Source organism: Acanthaster planci, linkage group LG10, assembly GCF_054643075.1.
Source record: "Acanthaster planci isolate LZ-2023a linkage group LG10, COTS_SCS, whole genome shotgun sequence".
NCBI classification, from domain to species: Eukaryota; Metazoa; Echinodermata; class Asteroidea; order Valvatida; family Acanthasteridae; genus Acanthaster; species Acanthaster planci.
In genome coordinates, this window is record NC_141786.1 from 14,839,706 (window position 1) to 14,859,514 (window position 19,809).

Sequence of the window (19,809 nt, forward strand, 5' to 3'; positions counted from 1 at the left end):
TGCCTTACGAAAAGTGTGCACAAAATTAACTTAGGAAGACAAGTGATGTCCTCCACAAGAAGTATATGAGAAAATCATCTTGTCCATTCGCCGAAAAAACTGGGATGAAGGAAACCCTGCAACCATTCACACTGCCGAAGGTAACCTAGAGAATCGTCTCTAGGCCATCGTTAACCCTGAGATTGGTGGGTTAACCCACCTCCCGTTTAGGGTTAGAAATTACCCAGGTTAAGTGGCGATTTGAGGCCGGTAACCGGGACAATTTCTAACCCCGAGAAGTGTAGTGTAAATCCTCCCAATCACCCAGGTAATCTCAGATGTAGATTTTTCGATAACCCCGAGATTACTTGGGTAACGGCGTGTTGTGAAACCTGCTCATATTTGTGGAATATTATACAAATACTGAGTTGCTCAGAGTGGCATGGTAGTAACATCATTGCAAGGGACAATTATGAAGCTTGTTGAAATGAAAACGCCAAGAAATTACCGAGCGATAATATTCCCCCAATTTCACGATTTGAAGTCACTCAGTATTTGTTTTGTGCAACATACATGTAATAATCATTTAAGGTGTAATAAAAAAAATTCAAATGTTTCAAATCACAAAAAAATTGGTAACAGATTGTATTCCTTTTAAATATACAACAAATTAAAAAAAATCATAGAATCAGTGATGTTTTTGAACACCAATAGTTTAATAAAGTCTTTGCCAGTCTTTACGCATTAATTTGTATTACTGGAATGAGCCTTTTACGAGTTAAATTTGAAAAAAAATATGGTATACTGAACTAATGATTCGGGCAGACTTTTGCTTAGTTATATGAGAGACACCTTGCACCAATACACAGTTTTCAGTGGATAAGAAGGGTACAAAGGAACCAGTCCATTCCAGAATCACGAAGGTATAGCAACAGTGTCTTTAGTCTGAGGAATTCAAATTGTTATATTTATGTGCAATCAGATAATTCAGTTCACCAGATTTCATTCATAATTAGCTCACAAAAGGCTTATTCTGTCTAATTTGTCGTGGCATCGGAGCACTCAAACACAATCGTTTGTCGTGTAGTCTAAGTACGCTAGAGACTGCCTTTCCAAAGACAAGTCGACAGGCTTTATTTGTGTTCCTATATTTTTTGCATCTATCATTTTCTTTCTTTAAGAAAGTCATAATTTGTGTATAAATGTTGGGGAAACACATAAAGAATCGTTTCCAATTATGTTATTGTTGGCCTGTTGTAATTTGTATGCATTCGGCAAAAGCCCAATTCTAGAGCAACGATGTTTGACTCATTTACCCCGTAAAAGTTTGCAATATTTTACCTTAAATAAAAGTTGAAACGGTATACTTATTGTAAAGCAAAATGTATCATTTCTGTGAGAGTGTCTCTTAAAAGTATATAAAGGGGTTGCATGAGCCTTTCTAATGCTGCACGCGATATTATATTACACACACGAAATTCTCGGGTTCACAGCCTTATTTGTGTAAAATTAGATGGACACTGCAACGTTTCTCTGGTCATACTGGTCATTTGTTTGTGTTGTTTCTCTTTAGAGAAGCTGATCGCAGAGTAACCTTGAGCTGTACTTTTTTTAAAAAGGTCACTCAAAACACCAAACCGCTAGCCATATGTTCATGAAAAGTCTCTACAAATTAAAATTTCTGTTTCGTAGAAAATTAACATATACGGAGGCTGTCAGCTTGACAACTGCTTTTGATTGGCCCTTGATAGAGTTTATAGCAGTTTCAAGTTCTAAACGTCACGGTTGTTCCAAGAAAGCTAAAACAGCAGTAAACTTACATTGTTAGTACAACACGTCATTGACCCAAGGGAGAAAGAAGGCGGGCATTACAGGGCAAGCTTGGCATTCAGCTCCGATAATGGATTTAATGATCTCCATAAAATAATTAAGGGCATTGTCAGTCCAGATATTTTTAATATACGTCCGTGTGCTAGTCCAGGAGAGATTTGTATAACGTCCGCGTTTTAGACGTGCAAGTCGTTGGAAAGCCCGCCCTCCAAGGTTACATCGGTGAAAAAGGCCGATTAATTCGTCATTCAGGATGCCTGAGAAAGTTTAGCAATTCCTATTGGTCAAGAAACCGTTGCCTGGCCAGTTTTCATTGGTTGATAAATCGCCGGTTTGCAACTTAATTTCATGTCATATATTTTTGGACCTTTTAACTAAAGCGTTGATTGTTGATTGGTGCACGGGGTGTTTTGTCACCTCAGGGAGTGACGACCCTGCCCATAATCGTGTAGTCCCGAGTTTAGCTGGCTCCGGCTGACAGTACCCGGTAAGGGCCCCGTGCCAGGGTTACGGTGAAGCCAGTGGCAGCAGGCTGATGGATCCTGAATCGAGCGCTTGAAAGTTATTGTCATTGACGGTCGACTCAGCTCAGTGGCACGCGGAGGAACCTTGTCTGTGGTCAACGGGTGGCATAACAGGCTAGTTAAAGGCAACTGCGGGGCAGCTTGTACACTCCCCAATTCTGTTACACTTCGGTGTACCCCTGGATCAGGGTGTGCAGGCCCAGAGAGACTCGACGATGGGGGCACGACGTCGCGGGTCTGCTTTTTTTTTTTACTGTGCCAGGCTAGGAGGGAGTTACTCTCTCCTATCTTGTCTTCATCAAAAACGATGGATTGCCGATTAGTTGATTGTAGTCCACGGCATCAAAAAGTGTTAGCGGCCGATTGAAAACGTACAAGGATACAAATCTTAAATTCACTTTCCCTCATATTCTGCAGATTTTCTTTACTTTTTCTCACAAAAACCCTCTAAAGTCATTATGGCTATTACTCTCTCGTCTAAGAGGGATTTCGAATTAGAAAATAGACACTAAAATTTTCTTTCCTATCACGCACAAGTGGTCGACAGAAATCAGTTGGTCTCTCTTTTGAATGAGCCCGAAAAGCAGCATGTGGATACTTTGGAGGTACCATTCTCGCGCAGGTTGAACTTCAGACCAGTGGAATTACCCAAATCACGGTTTTAACTACCTTTGTCGCTTGGGTTGATATTTACCTTTTGAATTTGAAGGTTTAAGCTTAACAGAAGATAATTTTTGGCATAAACAGCATTACACTGTATGCTGTCGTCCTGTAATCATAAAATCATAAAATGATGCTTATACAGGCGGCTCTGAGTGTCAGATGAAGCCTGTACAGCGACGAAACCGATTCAGAAAGGAAGTTGGTATTTCGCACATGCGCAAACGTTAATTATACGGGTGCATGGCATCAGTTACATACTTATTATTGCACACTCTCCAACAAGATCCCTGTTAATTTGTTTCCACCTTTTGCGCTCAGGCCGAAAGCGTTGTTTTATTCTTTTAAGTCTTGCATCATTAAAGTCCCCCATACAAGGAAGCAGTATTTATGAAGATACCATAGGGTTAATTTCCTGGGGACAAAGTGAAACAAAGGAAAATACAGGGGGAAATGACTCCGAAGTTGTTCCCACCTGTCCATTAAGTTGGCCACTTAATCTTTTTACTGAATGAATTTTATATTAAAAAGGACAATAACCACATAGGAAAGTATTCAGGTTGGTCATGCGTGATACCCGACGGTTAAGGATTACAAGATTGCACAGTGTTATACCAGCAATGTATTATGCTATCTATACTAGCCATGTCACGTACTGCATAATTATTCACAGTCAAGTGAAAGCCAAGTGAAATGGAACATTTCATCCGTTACCTAGTGAAATTATTCTTGTCATAACACGCAGGGAAACATTCATAATTTGTATACTGAAAAACTATGAGCTTGCAGGCTGCACTCATCGTGGCTAAAGGTGAGGCAAGAGTAAAGTTTTAAACAATGAATTATAACTGGTATACATGTCTTCGTTGTTAATTAATTACAGCGAACCACTGACTCTGGACTTGTGTCAAGGGCTGCCGTTAAGGAGTATTACACACTCAAGTTCTGTGCTTCAAGACAAGCTGTTTCCAAGGTGTCCTTTGCCAGGATTTTCACACTTTGCATTATTTCTTGTGTAACTTAAGAGGTTACATGCATATCCTAAGGGCTTATACGTGTCTACAGATGATCCATATTTGTCATTCAGTATCAATCGTTATACACATTTCTTGTCCTATCAAAGGACGTATGGCGTTCAGCCAATACGGTCCGGACTACACCGATTATCTGACAAGTCTTTTAAAATGGCTTGAAAATTATAAAAGTGACAACCACTTCCAAAATCTATGACCTGAAATATCATATTGTAAAGCCATATTCCAGTGTATTTTCACATCTCCTCCGATGTCAAAGTAAATACACATTAATACTTTAAAACACATTTATATGGAACATTTCGATAGGATTGTCACTATTAATTAGGACTCCTCTCTGTGCGCATGGTATAGTATTTTATCGGCCAATACATAATTAATTAGTGCAAGAAGCCATTTAATCATCTCCAAAATTAGTTAAACTAATGCATGCAGTAAGTGTACTAACTCAGGCTAATATTAAAACCAAGCATATTTTCAAATAGCAGAACATTATTAAGTCAAGTAAAATCTGATCGAGATTTCCTGATAAAATTATGCTCCTTTTCAGTCAAGTTTAAATCTAAATATCTCTCTTAATGCCATGTCACTATTTTTCTACCATATACTAAAGTTCGAAACTGTAATCACAGCAAAAGGGGCTTAATTGTTACTGATACTCTTTTTAAAACCGACGAGAGTCTGGGACTTTCCAAATCGCCCAAAGCGATCGGAAGCAGCTATACACGACATTTTGGTTTCGTTTATTTATTTGTTTCTAGATTCTCTGGAAATCCCCATGAATATCTGGCTCCAAAAACTGGTGACTTACATGCAGTACTCAATTTGCCAGAACCCAGCAGCAATGGAGACTGCCGCTTCAGTGCAACAAGGATTGGGATAAAATCACATTAATACATATAATCGTACTGTTCATGTTTCAGGCGGGCTTTAAAAATAAAAAGACTTAACAGAGCAGGTGGGGATATGTCCAAAGTACGCTTTTCTACAATGAGATATTCTACAGACGTTTCCTACATTTTACTGGTCAAATTTTGATCTAAATTACCTACATGTCTTTTTACAGGTGTTAATTTCTCATAAGTTTGCAATTTATAATGCCGTCGTAATGTTTAACGTTTTCGAAATGCCATCAAAAAGACTTCTTCCTAAACCACTAGGAGCTTACATTGCTTGTCCTATCAAAGAATTAAAAGTTGAGCCCAGTCAAAAGTACATAGATTGTCCAAAAAATTATATATATGGCTTAAAATGATAACGAGGACAATTGCCCCTCACCTCAGTGATGTAGAACATAAAGCCTCGATCTGGCGTGTTTTCAACTTCACTTCTGATACACAAATACTTTTCAAGCACTAGTATTATACCAACATTCCTAATGTATTACCACTGTTATTAATCGCGATTGGTCTCTGTACGGTTGGATCGTTGCACGAAATAATGTAATACTTCTTCAATGTAGTCCGAATACGAAAGTCATACGTTAAGATCAAATACAACATATTTAAACGTAAGAGCACATTTTTATGTCACGTAAAATTGCGATAGCGATTTTCTTACGCTATTTTCAGTGAAGTTTAATTAAATGTAATGTTTTCAACACTTTGTCTTTCTTTTCTTCTCTCAATAGTTTGAAAATACAATCACAGAAAATAAGGCTCATTTGCTATTCAATGGTGGCTGATCCACTTGGAAAACTTGTACCCCGACGAAATTCCAGGACTTTAAAACACTTCCAAATATTTTCCTGTATTTTGCTCACGTTTGCAATATATTATTACATCATAATTTTTAAATTTTTTCGAAATACGGTCAAAAGGTTTTTTATATAGAAAAGGTTTTCCGGGCCAAGTTGAAAAAAATGAGCGATTAAATTTGTCAAATAAAAATCACATTTGGCACAGATTTCGAAAACCGAGGCATTTCCCAATAACAAGAATTCGACTTCACTCTGCATGAATATACAGTACGTTTCATCTGAAAGATTACAAACACATGTACGTGATTTGGTTTTACGCATTCGTTGCACTAATTGTAGATGTGCAATGCAGTTTAATTTGCAGAAAATCTGTCTTTTTTCAGACCATGTCAGTATTGGGTGTTGCTTTAATCTGAATGTGGAAAATTTGCATTCAATATAAACACGGGGATTTTGAACGTGTATTGTGTTTCGCTCAAAAACGAATGTTGCTCTAATTCATTCTCCACAATTGGCCGGGAAAGCCTATTACATTTGCCGATCACTCGCAGCTAAGGTGTCTATGGATGATCCATTCTGTTCTCTGCGGATTCAATCGCTATCTACAATTCTCGTGTAAGTATACCGTATGGTCTGACATGAAATATACCTCGTTTAGGATCTTGCATGGGGGATAACCAGTAAGGGAAGTCGGCATAGCCGGTCTCGTCTGGTTTGATCACTGTCAGGTGGTTTGGATTCACTCGATTCTGCAGGGCAAATTTGTATCTCTTGCCATCTTTGGTGAATTCTTTCGTGTAGCCATACTCATCGATCTTCTCCAGGTTCGGGCTGGTGTAAACTGCCGGTCCGAAGAGCTTTCTGTGGCCGATTTTGTAGCCGTCTTCCAGTATTGGTTTGACGTTACGTTTTGCCGTGCCGTGGTAGCTCACTGCCCACTCACCAGGACTCGATTCCGTACGAATGCCATTCTCCCCCAGCCAAGTGTCGTTGTCATACTCGCCGTGAACTTTGACCGCGTACCGTTTCCATCCGTACGGTCGCCGGTATTTATGGCCACCTCGCCAGTACGTCTTCCCGTCACTGGATCGATTTGTAAAGTCAAAGTCGTACCCTGGGTCCAGATCAGATGGGTCGAGTTGGAAAATGCCCATCTGTCCGCCTGGGATGCATTCCATGCAAAATATGGTACACCCATGTGACATTCCCAGGGATTTGATCTCCTCGTGGTCTTCAAGTTGGCTGCCGTTGAAGATGAGCATCAGCCTCCGGTGGGATAGGTCGAGCTGACTAGCTGCTTGCCTTCTCAACTCCGCGATGGTTGAGCTGGTGCCCACGTCTAATGTGACATATCTGTTCTTTTTCAGCATGTGGATTCGCACTGAAATGGACCGCTCATCTTTCTCTTCTACGGGTGGCGTGTACATCATGGACGTCATGCTGAAGAGATCCTTCATGTTAAGTTTGATGATACTGGGGGTACCAGTGGTTGAGCTCGCTCCAAGACCTGCAGTCTCAGCGGTAGCCCCCGCGACGAACGGCTCGTGCCCTTGAGAGCGGTCGGCACCAATTGCAGAAAAGCCACCAGACACTATGTTGCCAGCCCATTTGAAAGCTTGATCTATCCGTCCATGATGTGTCAGGCTTTCGAGTACTAATTGCTCTGGTTTGGGTGCCTGCTCTGGTTCAGGTACTTGCTGTGCCGCAAAAGGACTCTGAATGTGCAGTCCCGTCGAGGCTGAAAAGCCCGCGGAAATGATACCTGCACTCGGAGAGTCGGCCATAGCATCCACTGCAGTTGCCAATCATTTGATGCTACACGCGAATGTCTTTTACTTATGAACAATTTTTCGCGACACTTGAACCCGGATCGGCGAGTCATTCTTTTCCAGGAAACATTTCGCAATCCAACTTCCAAGGGATTGCATTGAATCAGCTCGCACCATTACCATGCAGAGCTACGACTTAATTTAGTCGTACATGTACTGGAAGGGGGATTTCCCTTGGCATAAACAAACGTGAAAGTGGGGTTGAGTTATACGAGGGAATAGCGCTATATGACAAATATAATGGATCCAATATATTATTCAGCAATGATGTCACACGACAGGTCCATAATCAAATCCCAATAGTTTGCTTTGATCATGACTGAACTTGAAAGGTTCGAGCAGTACATGTACGTTACACTGACGTCTTCGGTTCCAGCCATTTTTTAACTTTCGCGATGTACATTACATGTACAGTGTACATATACATGTACGCTCTTTGTAAACAACTACTGTACATGTACATTGTACACACTACATAATGCACAGTATACTAGCCTAGCATTGCGTCGATTGAGTATCACCTCCTACGTCATCGTTCATACATGCACTGAGCAGGACAGCCTACATGTACATGCATGTAAATTGGTTGATGACGACACTCCATTTTCGCTATTTGCGGGACAAAATCACAATTTAAGCTTTAAAAGCTCACAACAAATGTACCGTAGCCGTTCTGCAAAGGCTTGAGTGCTGAGATTTCTCGCACTGATCAGTCTTATAGTTTGGACCAATCACATCCAATAGATTTAGCTAATAAGGTTTAAAATTTCGCTGGGCCAAACCTGAATTAGTTTGGGAACACAATGTTGATATGAAAGAACGTGTGTGTCATCCGATCAAAAATCTAATTTATTTACCCACCACGACACCAGCCGTCTAGCCTCGTCTTCCCGGTTTAAGTTTGGCGTCTTTAAATTAACAGGATCTCATGCCAGTAATTAGATTTGACATACGGTGCACCCTTTAATAGGATTCAAATACAACATACGATCGGCAACAGATCATTAGGCATTTCGAAATTCTATACATAAGGGGCATAAGCAAAAGCGTATTATTTGATAAATTGGGTAAATTGGAAAACCTGCTCTATCTATCCATGGAGAAAGGACGCAACCTCTGTGTCCTTCCTCCATGCATGATCTATCTTAAAACCCTCCAACTAAGGTTTTTGCTTGAGGAGCTGTGGACTGCTTTCCAATCACTCTATCAACTTCGCAGAAAAGGAGAGCCAGGGACTTCCCGCAAATTGCCAGCGTGCTATTTTAGCGCTTGTGGAAATTCCAATGACACATCCGGCGTGCTTGTCAATGGCATTGCTTGCTATCGGAAAACACCGGAACGTCGCTTGTACGTGATTGCGATTCTGGCAGGAACTTAGCCTTAAAGGTGGTGTACACCGTTGGTAAAATCTCGAAAATCGGATTACCGTATAATCCTAAAATATCCGACTTGAAAGTACATAACGGTCTCAACCAGTCTGTAAAATATTTCCAACAAGAATGCTGTAGTTTTTGAGAAAACAAAATTTCGTTCTCTTTTTTACGATGGTGGGCCAACCATCACTTCGCACACCACATCCTTTAACAGGCGCCAATTTTCTTATTGTATTTGCAGATGTTGTGGGGGGTCTCCATTAATGAACGGATAAACCCAAACGCAGCTAAAAAATATGCTGACATACAGTACACTCACCAAAAGAACTGTGAACTGAATTTATAGAAACCTGAGTGTCAGGCGTAAAATGGAAAATAAATTGGATCAGTTTGAAGTTAAAGTTTATTTAAGGAAAGTTGTTTTTACGGAAAACTTTACGAATTCAAAATCACCCCTACAGCATAACGGTATGATTCAATATTACGGCTGTTTCCGAGCATGATGATTTTCGTCAACAAAAAGTACGATTTCCACACGTTAATCCTCCCTTGTTTTACGACATAATTCTTTTTTCTTAAAGTTATTAAAGAATCAACAGAGGATGGTGTTTTAGACTTTCATCGACGAGTAAACTGAGATGAAAGTGCGGTTATAAACACGATCGCGCGCGCACCTGCATCATCATGCCTTCTCGTTTCGATGTCAGGACACGAGTCGACTGCGTTCCTGGATGAAGTTTTTCCATGAAGCCGCAATGCTACATTGTCGAGGAGTAGAGGCAATGCTCCCTGTTAAGGGAATGAGAACCTGTCGTACCTGATGAGAACCCTGACCCCAAGGATATTGTTCGCTTGTATTACAAACACCCTAAAATCCATAGATTGTATGTAAGGTAAACTACAAGACCTTTGCTTTAAGCGTTGAAAATGCCGCCCCTGTGTTTCCCGATTTCTCACAAAATAGTTGACTCAAACATGAAACGAGTGTGTGGAATGTAAGTTGCAGTGAATATTGTACACTGTAACCAGCCAATCGTGTGAAATCACAACAAAAACCAACGGTGTTTGCACGACAAATTCATTAAGCTCAGGGTTATGGTTAAATTTGCTTTGATCATGACTGAAAAAGATTTTTTGAGGCAGTTTCTTTACCGTGTGAACTCTTTTGGTAGTACGTGATGCCTAAAATTCTTGTAATTGTCTCCCAAAAACTGCAGTTTCTGCCAAAGTTGGAACAGTGAGGATTCCTGCACTGATTATCATATCCAAGAGGTGTGGCTAATGGGGTTTTGAATTACACACTGTCACTTGAACGAGGGTAATGTTCTTGCAGGAAATGGCAGAGGGGTTGAATGCTCCCCTAGTCCCAAAGGGCCGCCGGGTGGTAACAAGAGAGGGCGCATTTTTCCTAGCCAGGGCCGAGCTGTACATACAGAGAAAACCCAAATGCCAGTTGACTACGTGTGCATTGATGCATAATCCACCATTTTAGTTCCAACAACTGAGACACTCATGTCGGAACTCTGTCTCCAAACAGCTCTGAGCCAGAGCAGAGCCATGTACAGCCAGCTCAGGGTGACCAATATGGTGGAAACTGCACTGCTCCGTTTCAAGAATGACTATGAAATACATTTACGTGTGTTGCCCGCGCATCGCACTAACAAAATAAACACTTCTCAACCTTATGCTTCTGCCCAAGGCGGGTCATTGAGTTCAGTGGCTAGGTCACAAAGAGAACATTTCACCAGCTGTTGTTCACTTATTGCACTGCGGGTGCACCGACATGTATATGCTAATTTTAATTTCCTCATGAACAAAAACTTGAAAAAAATAAACATTTTTCAAAGATACATGCGTATGAAAGTCTATGATATGGCGGCAAAAAGTGCATGAGGCCACGGCCCATTGAAAATGTACTGAAACACAAACCTTGTGGTCTTTTTCGCTCTGATTCTCCGACTTCTTTGGTCTTCAGGAAACCGCATATCATCATAGCTACAATTTTCCAATGCAGGGTTTTTCATGCATGGAATACAGAAGCAATGATTTCCTCCCGCATCGACTGCATCACCCTCAAAGAGCGGGGGGGGGACAGAATCCGCCCCCTGTTGATTTTTGCTTATAGCATCTATGGGATTAGTTTCTGTGTGCTAATACAAATGACTTTTTTCCCAATATGATCAGCCTCATTTTGATCCCAAATTTATAAAAATTGGACCTGGCGTTCACTCTCAGTGAAGAATTTTAGGAGGCAGGGTGAAGTATGATGTGAATTTTACCATTGACTTTATACACAGAAGTACATGTACATCGTACAAAGGGCAGTGGTTTCCTTTTGTCAGGAAGTCTCTTGTTTTCGGGAAGGTGTATTAATTGTATAGTTAACTTATGCATATTGCTGTATACAGCTCACAGCATTTCTGGTTTCATTTCACTGAATATACAAGCCATAGAGCATCTTTGATGTGAAAAATGCAATAAAATCACCCGACAATCAAAAAATTTTAAAAAATGGTATCATGAATAATTAATGGCTCACTTTTATGCAAACCCTTAATTTACATAGAATTTCACACAGATGGTTAGTATGTATGCCTCTATGACACTGCCAAATTTTATTGAAATAAATCGTCGTATGGCCGAGATCTGGGGGGGGGCAGATCCCCCCCAAGCTGTGACAAGGCCAAAAAAACCCCGGCTCTTTGAGGCGTAACAAGGCTCCAAATTAAGTGCGTAGAATAAATAACTCTGATGTGGGAAACTATCAAACAGTTGACTTAAAGCCTTTCTAACGTAGCCTCGTTTCTCAATCACGCCGCACAGTTTCGTCATCTGTCAGGCTTCATCGCTGACACACAAACCGAATTATTATATTGAAATTCCTCTTCCTATGGGATGATAGCATATACAGTCATGCGGACTTTGCAAATAACTTTGTTACTGCAGGAACTTTGCATTATCAGTAATAAAACCATGAAGAATGGACTGGTTCGACTGTGCAATGCAATGTACTTCAAGTTTCCCAGAGCAAACCATTGCTTACACTTAGCTGGAAACAAATCAGGGAGAAAACCACTCAGAGCGACGAAAGGAGAATTGAAACCAAAAATTGAAGAACTTCATGGCCCATGATTCTGGTCGAGTGTGGGTGGAGAACGGTACCCCAACATACATGTAATGCAAAGTTCTCTCTTCAGCTCATCTGGAAGGGAGCCCTGCTGTTTTATTCAACTTTGTGTGTCTGAGACGAGAGAAATTTTGGAAAAGAAATTGTGGAAGTCTTTATTTTGAGCCCCCTCCCCAAGAAAATCACACCAAGACCACAAAGTAATAGCCATGGTGATTTTTACATATATCTCTTGAAATCGTTCCAAGATACAGAAACTAAGAGAAAATGGTGTCGAATTCAGTCCCCCTGTTCATTTTCAATGGGCAGCTCACCTTTACCACCGTGGCCATCAATGCATAATTTTGGAAATAAAGGTTCATCCTCCGAGATTAATTTACGCGCCACTGTACCACGCATTAGATGTTGACATTCGGAGGGTATCTGGAGACAATGTAGGGACCCAGTCTAGCTACATGTACAGCCACAGGTGGCCTTGGGTACTTTTGTCCAGCTTACCTAAAATATCATGATATACATGTAGCAACAGCGTATTTTAAGGAAACTGTATTAATGACTAAATGACACTTATTTGCCCAGGCAGATTAGTATTTCACCCAGGCAAATTATGGCTGATTGATATCCCCATGGCAGATTTTTACCTCGCTGTAATGGTTTACTTAGAGGTATGTGTGTCACAATTTAAATTGTAATTTTGCCCGGAAGAAATATTTATCAGCCCAGGCCCATGAATTACGTCAGCCGACAACCTCAACTTTGCAAGATGCACAGATATGACACATAGCTTATCCCACTGCTAACCTGCTGTTGGTAAGCCAATCATTGCTGCGGCATGTACATGTAAACTGCAGGGCTTTGCAGCCCTGATGATGATGTACACTTGAATTATCCAGACCAGCCTCATGGGTTTCAAATCGATTCCAAAAGATGCAAACAAGTCGTCATGAGTCAACCACTTACGAGTCACAAACCACTCAAACGAACCACAAGCTGCTTCAGTTTCTCACATCTGTTATCATTCGCATCACTCACTGCAAAGTTTGTCAAGTTGACAAGGGAAAACTGTATTGCTGGGGTGTCTATAATGATAAGAATTCACTCTTCATGTCGACAAGTTGTAACTGCTTCCTCAGAGCTTCAATGAGTTGGGAAACGTGCTCGTTCTGGTGAGATTTGAACCAATGACCTCTTTACTAGAGCAAATGCCGTATCCCCAGAACCACCGAGATGATCAGCAATGGATCGTTGGTTTGAATCGACACAGTAGTTTGCACCACACTAAGCTCAATCGTTAAATTAATGGGTACATGAACGTGTATCTTGTCAGTGTGACAATCTGTTATTGTCACTTTTACAGACGTAGAGAAAATTGCATTGTAATGGTGAACATTCACGGGTCATGTGGGAACTGGGTCCCTTGTGAAAGTAATTAAACAGGTGTACCTGCGCCCTTGCAAAAGAAAAGTATCCCACAATCTAGAGAAAAGACGGACTTGGAGAGGCATTCTCAATTGCAACTACCACCTTGTGTCCAAAGTACTCATCAACAACCTCTGCACGTATGAGACATCTGTTTTAGCATTCTGTGTATCTAGGTCTTCTATTTGATTGAGATCTCTCTGTCTTTACCTGAAGCTACTGTGCACAACTTGTGACGATGGAATATGACCTCCAATGCTTTATGACATCGTCAGCCAGGTACTTGGGCACTCAGGCACCAGGTTCCCTTGCCCATCCCTATTGCATTTCAACTCTGAATAACTCTTGTGCACAAAAGTTGGTGAACTACTTTTGTTGCTTGTTTTTAAATGTCAGATCCATGCTTGAGCTCATTCCCAGAATCATGCCTTGGCAGACATCCTTTCCAGCCTGCACACATCCGCTGCACTATCTTTTGGTGGTGAGTGTCAGAGCAGCCGTCAACTCTCGAAGGTCCTGGTCGGCATGGCAACAGTTAGTGAGGATGTTTTGCTGTTGAACTTGGCCGTAGAATCATCTTCTCTTATTGCCTCTGGTAGAGGCAGATGTAACTCAAATTTGTCTGCCACCGTGAGACTTAGTTCTTCCTGTGAAGAAAAAAAAACGACAAATGAATCTAATGTTTAAAGACAAGTGAAAGACCCAACTCCACATTTCATGAAGTTCACTTCAATCATACATGTAGGTGTAGGTATAGAGAATTTTAATCCCAACATGAAATGGTCCACCCCAAAAAACCCACCAATGCTGCGCCTGGGCAACTTCATTGTGGCATACTTTCACCAACTGATTTACGTAGTTCAAGACCCACGTCAGCAATAACGAATAGACATGTACATGTATGCCTGCAGGCTAGAGGTTGCATTGATTTTCAACAGGCAAGTGTGATAACATGTACATACACGCTGCAGTACAGTATTTAGCGTATTACATGCCCCTTTTCAACTACAGGCATCCTTCTAAGGGCTTAAACAAGAAAGTGAAAGAACGATGGACGTAGGTGTACCTGGGTAATATTTAGCTCACAGTCAGCAACAGAATGAACACCGGGGAGCAGAATCCTGACCACGAATCTTTGCTGCCTCTTAGCATCTGCCTCTTTCAACCTCACGTCATACTCAGGGCACTTTAGCCCAACGTCCTGACTGGAAATCTCTTGGATCAAGCCGCCTTTCAGTTTGTCAGATTTCAAGCTCGAGTGCAGAGTCACATCCGGGCTGACGGTAGTGGCCCCCGATTGGTCATCTGACACCTTGAGCTGGCTCAGCAGCAAGTCAGGCGTCAGCTTACTCAGGTTCCTGGCGCTCTGCTCCTCTTCCACCTTCTGTCTCGCTCTCACTCCTGAGCAGAAGAAATCCCCCAGATCCGTGGGATCCCCCTTGAATCGGATGTCATCGCAGATGTGGTAACTGGACGACAGGTGCAACTTCTTCTCATCCTTGAGGTAGTCGATGGCATTTCCTATTAGCATGTCCTTCTCTTCTGATCTCTTGCTGCACTCCTCCAATACATCTGGATTGAAGGCCACACGGACCACCTTGAAAGTACCTAGCATTTGGTAATTATCACATGTATATGAAAATCAAACCAAATATGAGCTGAAACCATTTTTACATAAGTTGATTTTCGTTAAAAGAGTGCAAACTGGGGAAGTAGCAGGACATTAATTTCAGGAGGAAAAGATATACATTAGAGGGTTTGCCATAGTAATACATACAGTGTATGTAACATAACTTTGCTCTTCAATTGTACATCTACATGTATCTCCAAACTCTGAACAGAGCCACAGGCCTTCAGTGGGGAGGACGGAGCTGAGGACAGAGCCATGCATTCAAGAGGTTTGTTGACATTAAGACTCTGGCTTGTTCTTCAATCTAAGCAGAGCTTACAAGCAAAGAACATTTAACATGTTCTTCCATTCCTCACAGGGACATTTTCAAGAACTTTCTTTCTGTCAAATTAAAGTGCCCAGTGAACTCCACAGAATCATACGTGTAATCTGTGTCTAGCGATTACTCCCATCTTACGCTACTTCAGCATATTGAGCATTATGAACTTCGTGAAGTTCAACGTTACTGATTTGAAAGGTATACACTGCATTTGATTGATTTGCATATACCATAAAGATGACAAAAGAAATTGACTAGAGCAGGATTTGAACCTGCGACCTCTGGAATATCTTACCAGTGCTCTGTGGTATGGTATCCTGGAGGTCACAGGTTCAATTCCCACTTTTGTCAATTTCTTTATTCTAGTCAGTTTCCCTTTACAGTTTTAGTGGATTTGTTTCATATTTATCCCTAGGTTTAATTCCCAAAATAAGAACAACAGTGAAGCTCACTTTCAACTCAGTATGGCTGACTTGTGAATAAGGTCCATTCAGTTTCTACATGTAAGTGACCTGGGAGTGTACCTGTTTCATCGTGCCCATCTTGAACTGGTCCAGCAGTGACCTTGATAGGGTCTGTGCTCGTTCTGGGTTTGTCAATGCGGGACCAACTGCAGATGTTGATGTACAATGTGGCTTTGTAAGGCTTCTGAAAATAGAAATGTCGGTAACCATAATACTTTAAGAATGGCTGTGACCCTCTCTCAAATCGACTGACTTTGGCTCCACCTCAAGATCCTGAACCGAACATTCACAAGGTTTGATTTCTTAATTATTGCAGGATGTCATGTTTCCAAAAAAAGGAATTTTATACTGTGCCACAGTCCCCTGGTGCTCAGACCCAAAGATGGAGTTTTAAATGCTGAAACCAGATGTAACCACAAGACTTCAAGTATAGCCATGAATATTGTTAACAGTGACTGTTAAACTCATACAAAATGTCCATTTTTAACAACCGTGGCTAGCAATAGATGCTAACCCTAACCCTACATAATACCACAAATTACTACTTGTAGTAAAATGTAGTAATCAGTGCTGCCGCTTGTAAGAGGACGTGACTTTATTGTTCTGTGAAGCCATAAAATACAATAGATAAGACAATGTACCATACAAAGCTGTGGCACTATGAATGCATGGCTTTATTGTTCTCTGTACGAGTAACAATGGAAGTAACCTAGCCAGAAGTAGTAATCTGTAGCGCTAGGTCCTTCAGGCTCAGGCTATTACTTAGTATTTTTTTTGTACTGAGTACTGTCAGCGTTAAGGCTAACGTACATGTAAATGTGTATGATGCTGTCGCATGTTTAGTCAAGTGTGCGCTTTTCTGCATGTACATGACCGTGAGGTACATGTGGGATGCAATGCAATGTATGTGAATGAAACACAAAAACATCTGCATGTAGCCCGCTGCTAAATAAGCTGAGATAAAATTTCCTGAGATGCCATCAAATAGGCCTAGTTATTTAGTGCCATCAAGAACTTTATATTTCTTACCAAAATAATTTCAAATTATTTGGACACTGAAAAGCAGGGTTTTTGATGGACATCCCTTTTCTGTGTGAATTCAATCTGGCTGGCAAATGGTACAAGATAGATTTAATTTGAATTCAAAAACTAACTCAAAAGAAAAGAAAAAGCATTCAGATCTGGAAAATGTAGATTTACTGCTGGTTTGTAAAACTCTGGGTATACATTTTTACATGTACAGTTGCAAATGTCACATTCATAATAGGGAAGGCAAGTCCTCTTTTTTCTAGTTTTCTGGAGTCCGACTTGAAGCACCTCTCACTGGCAAGGAAATTGCCAACCAGTTTTCCAAGCAGGCCCGTGCCAGTACTTGGGGCATACAACGTGTGAAGTCCATATATTTCAGCAGAAATACATGCACTAGTACATGTGACGGGGGGAGGGTTGTACATACCCAGGCTGTCCCATGCCATTACCTCAACTAATGCATACACAGGTGAATGAATTGGCGAGTACCCACCAGTGGATCGTCGTTAGTTACATACAAGTGTACATGTACATGCAATAAGCAATTGCCTCGTTCCAGCATGGAGCCAATGCATGATCACAATATCAGAGTCTACATGCTGCGCACAGAGTCTAAGAGAATCTGTCATTTAAAGGCGCCAGTCTATATACAATCGTCATCCCTCCCTCCTGGGCTAACATCAGCTGAATACTCCTGGGACCATCTTTGGATAGAATACTCACACTATTCTACTGTGCTAGGCGCAAACGGCTAAACAAATCTGCCTTCACCAGCACCCATTTACTCTTGGGGAGAGAGCAACACAAAGGGGTCAAGTGACTCACCCAAGGTCACAACATATCAGGATTCGTCCCCTGACCCTTTATGATTGGAAGCTTCAAACCCTAACCACTCGGATATATATTTCCAAATGTGTAGTGATTCAGACAAGGACCAAATTACCAACCAAAATTCTTGTCTTGACGCACATCCAGGGCTTGGCCAGAGCCAACTCCTTCTTGCCCTGCTGCAGGTTTGTCTGGATGAACTTCTTGTAGGCATCTACGTCTGTCTCTGCCAGCTCATCCAACATGGACCACATGTGCTGGGCCTGCTTCATCAGGTCATCTTGGGCACCTGTTGCCATGGTTTCCTGAAACCAGTGATCACAAAAGCACAAATTAACTCTGTAAATAGGACAAATCCTAAAGCAGGTCTCGACCTTTACACTTGACAGGCATACAGTACATGTACAAATTCTAGTAAAAGCTGCTGCCGGTAAAAGTAAAATGCATTCTTTAACCCTAACCACCCAAGGGTTGCTGGCCCTAACCTTCCCCATTCACACAAAGTTAAACACCCAGATGGAACTTTGTGCACAGAGGCTGTTGGACTTTGTTTTTCTGAGGTATGCCAAACCCAATGCAAAAGCCAGCTGCCTCGGCTTACCAGACCTATCCCCACAGAATTAAACACTTTACTAAGCTGTTTAATTCTGTGTCGTTGGGGAAGGTTAAGGTCAACATGTGTATAAAGTTGAATAAAAAAAGCATTGTGAAATGGATTGCCAAAGATATCGATGTTGTTTATAAGTATCAGTTTGAATCGTCTGCTTTTAAGTTTTAAAAAAGACAACCAAACTCCACAGTAAAAGTTGAAATAATTGAAAATTCCAAAAAAACTTTAAAATTAAATCAGTTGGTCAAAGTTAGTTTCACTGAAAATGTGTCCAGTGGGCTTGTAAAAATTTCTTTGGGCAAGTAAATAATAAATTAATCTGCCCAGCAGGATACATGAAAAAATGCCGAAGGACGGTCGAAGCGTGCTTTAAGGGAGACTAGGCTCATTACTCTGTGCATGAGAGTGAGTTCCCAGAAGCTGATAAAGCATGCTACGCAAGAAAATACACCATGAACTCACAATGAAATAAAGGACAAAAAACTACTGTTCTTAAGAAAAGGTCGAAGGGACCATGGTATCTGATCTCTAGGACTAGTAGGAGTCATGATGGTAAAAACTCTGTGAAAGTACACTGTGAACACTTTTGTTTTAAGCCTATTTTGCTATGCTTTGATTTGGAATATTCTTTCATTTGTAAAAGACATCTAGCCAAGACAAGATTCCATATGACCACACTTCAATAGGAAAGTAGAAATGCCAGGGATAAATAATGTTTGGCAATAATCCTAGATTTGAGTTGTGGGAAAGAACTTCGGGGACTAAACAGACTAGAATAGCACTTTACAGACTGTCAGTGTCAGATGATCAGAGGATTAACCTTACAGTGGACACGTACTATGTAGCTTTCATAATGGCTCCTTTTCTTATCATATACATGTACATGTAGGCCCTAGTGGCCTACGGAAGGCCTACTCCTTTTTAATTTTATACTTGATCTACAAAATCGATCAAGTGTTCCAAATGTGAATAATTAGAAAATTGTTCGTTGTCATGGTTATTGGTTGTTTTCTCGGGAATTATTTTCTCATCCCCGAAGGCTGAGGCAAATAAATTTTCCGTTGTCCGGCTTTCCTCCGTCCACCAGTAAAACCAACACTTACGACCAAAGTTGGGGAATAACATTAACAACTTTCGAGTTGAACCTGCCGATTTCACAGCACCAAAGCAGAGGCCCATGTAGGCGTATGCAACGCAACCCTGAAAAACTCAGAGAAAAATGGAAGGACTGCGTATGTCACTTTATTCACATGATCTTGGACAAGTTGCCATGGTACTTGATGCGGTAGACATGGCGTGCACGGTATAGGTACTGTGCAAACTAGGGTTTCGAAGTACACAATGTGTAAACGTCATCCTTAAGCCTAGGCATTTCCTTTGGTACATGGTGTAAGGGATCGTTAAGTCAATTATTCTCAGCAAATAAGCACTTCTGAACTAAAATTTGGAAAGATA

The 19,809-nt window shown here is 41.1% G+C and overlaps 2 protein-coding genes across 2 annotated transcripts; both read right to left on the reverse strand.

Annotated features, from left to right (window-relative positions):
- Positions 1-6,328: 6,328 nt before the first annotated feature.
- On the reverse strand, positions 6,329-7,510 carry LOC110982970 (uncharacterized). The gene has a single exon (XM_022241801.2). It carries the CDS (start codon positions 7,508-7,510, stop codon positions 6,329-6,331), a length of 1,182 nt encoding a protein of 393 aa, XP_022097493.2.
- Positions 7,511-8,826: 1,316 nt separating this feature from the next.
- pih1d2 (PIH1 domain containing 2) lies at positions 8,827-19,694 on the reverse strand. Its single transcript, XM_022241881.2, has 5 exons — positions 19,458-19,694; positions 17,864-18,049; positions 15,948-16,071; positions 14,541-15,082; positions 8,827-14,121 (listed from the first exon to the last, which is right to left on the reverse strand). Exons 2-5 carry the CDS (start codon positions 18,041-18,043, stop codon positions 13,975-13,977), a joined length of 993 nt encoding a protein of 330 aa, XP_022097573.2. The 5' UTR covers positions 18,044-18,049; positions 19,458-19,694; the 3' UTR covers positions 8,827-13,974.
- Positions 19,695-19,809: the final 115 nt, after the last annotated feature.

Excerpts from the sequence above, each read along its gene's own strand:
- LOC110982970 (XM_022241801.2), bottom strand. The coding sequence starts at position 7,510 with ATGGCCGACTCTCCGAGTGCAGGTATCATTTCCGCGGGCTTTTCAGCC.
- pih1d2 (XM_022241881.2), bottom strand. The coding sequence starts at position 18,043 with ATGGCAACAGGTGCCCAAGATGACCTGATGAAGCAGGCCCAGCACATG. Across the intron at positions 16,072-17,863 it reads GCGTCAAGACAAGAATTTTG|AAGCCTTACAAAGCCACATT; the intron begins GTTGGTAATTTG and ends TTCTATTTTCAG. Across the intron at positions 15,083-15,947 it reads AGATGGGCACGATGAAACAG|GTACTTTCAAGGTGGTCCGT; the intron begins GTACACTCCCAG and ends ACCAAATGCTAG.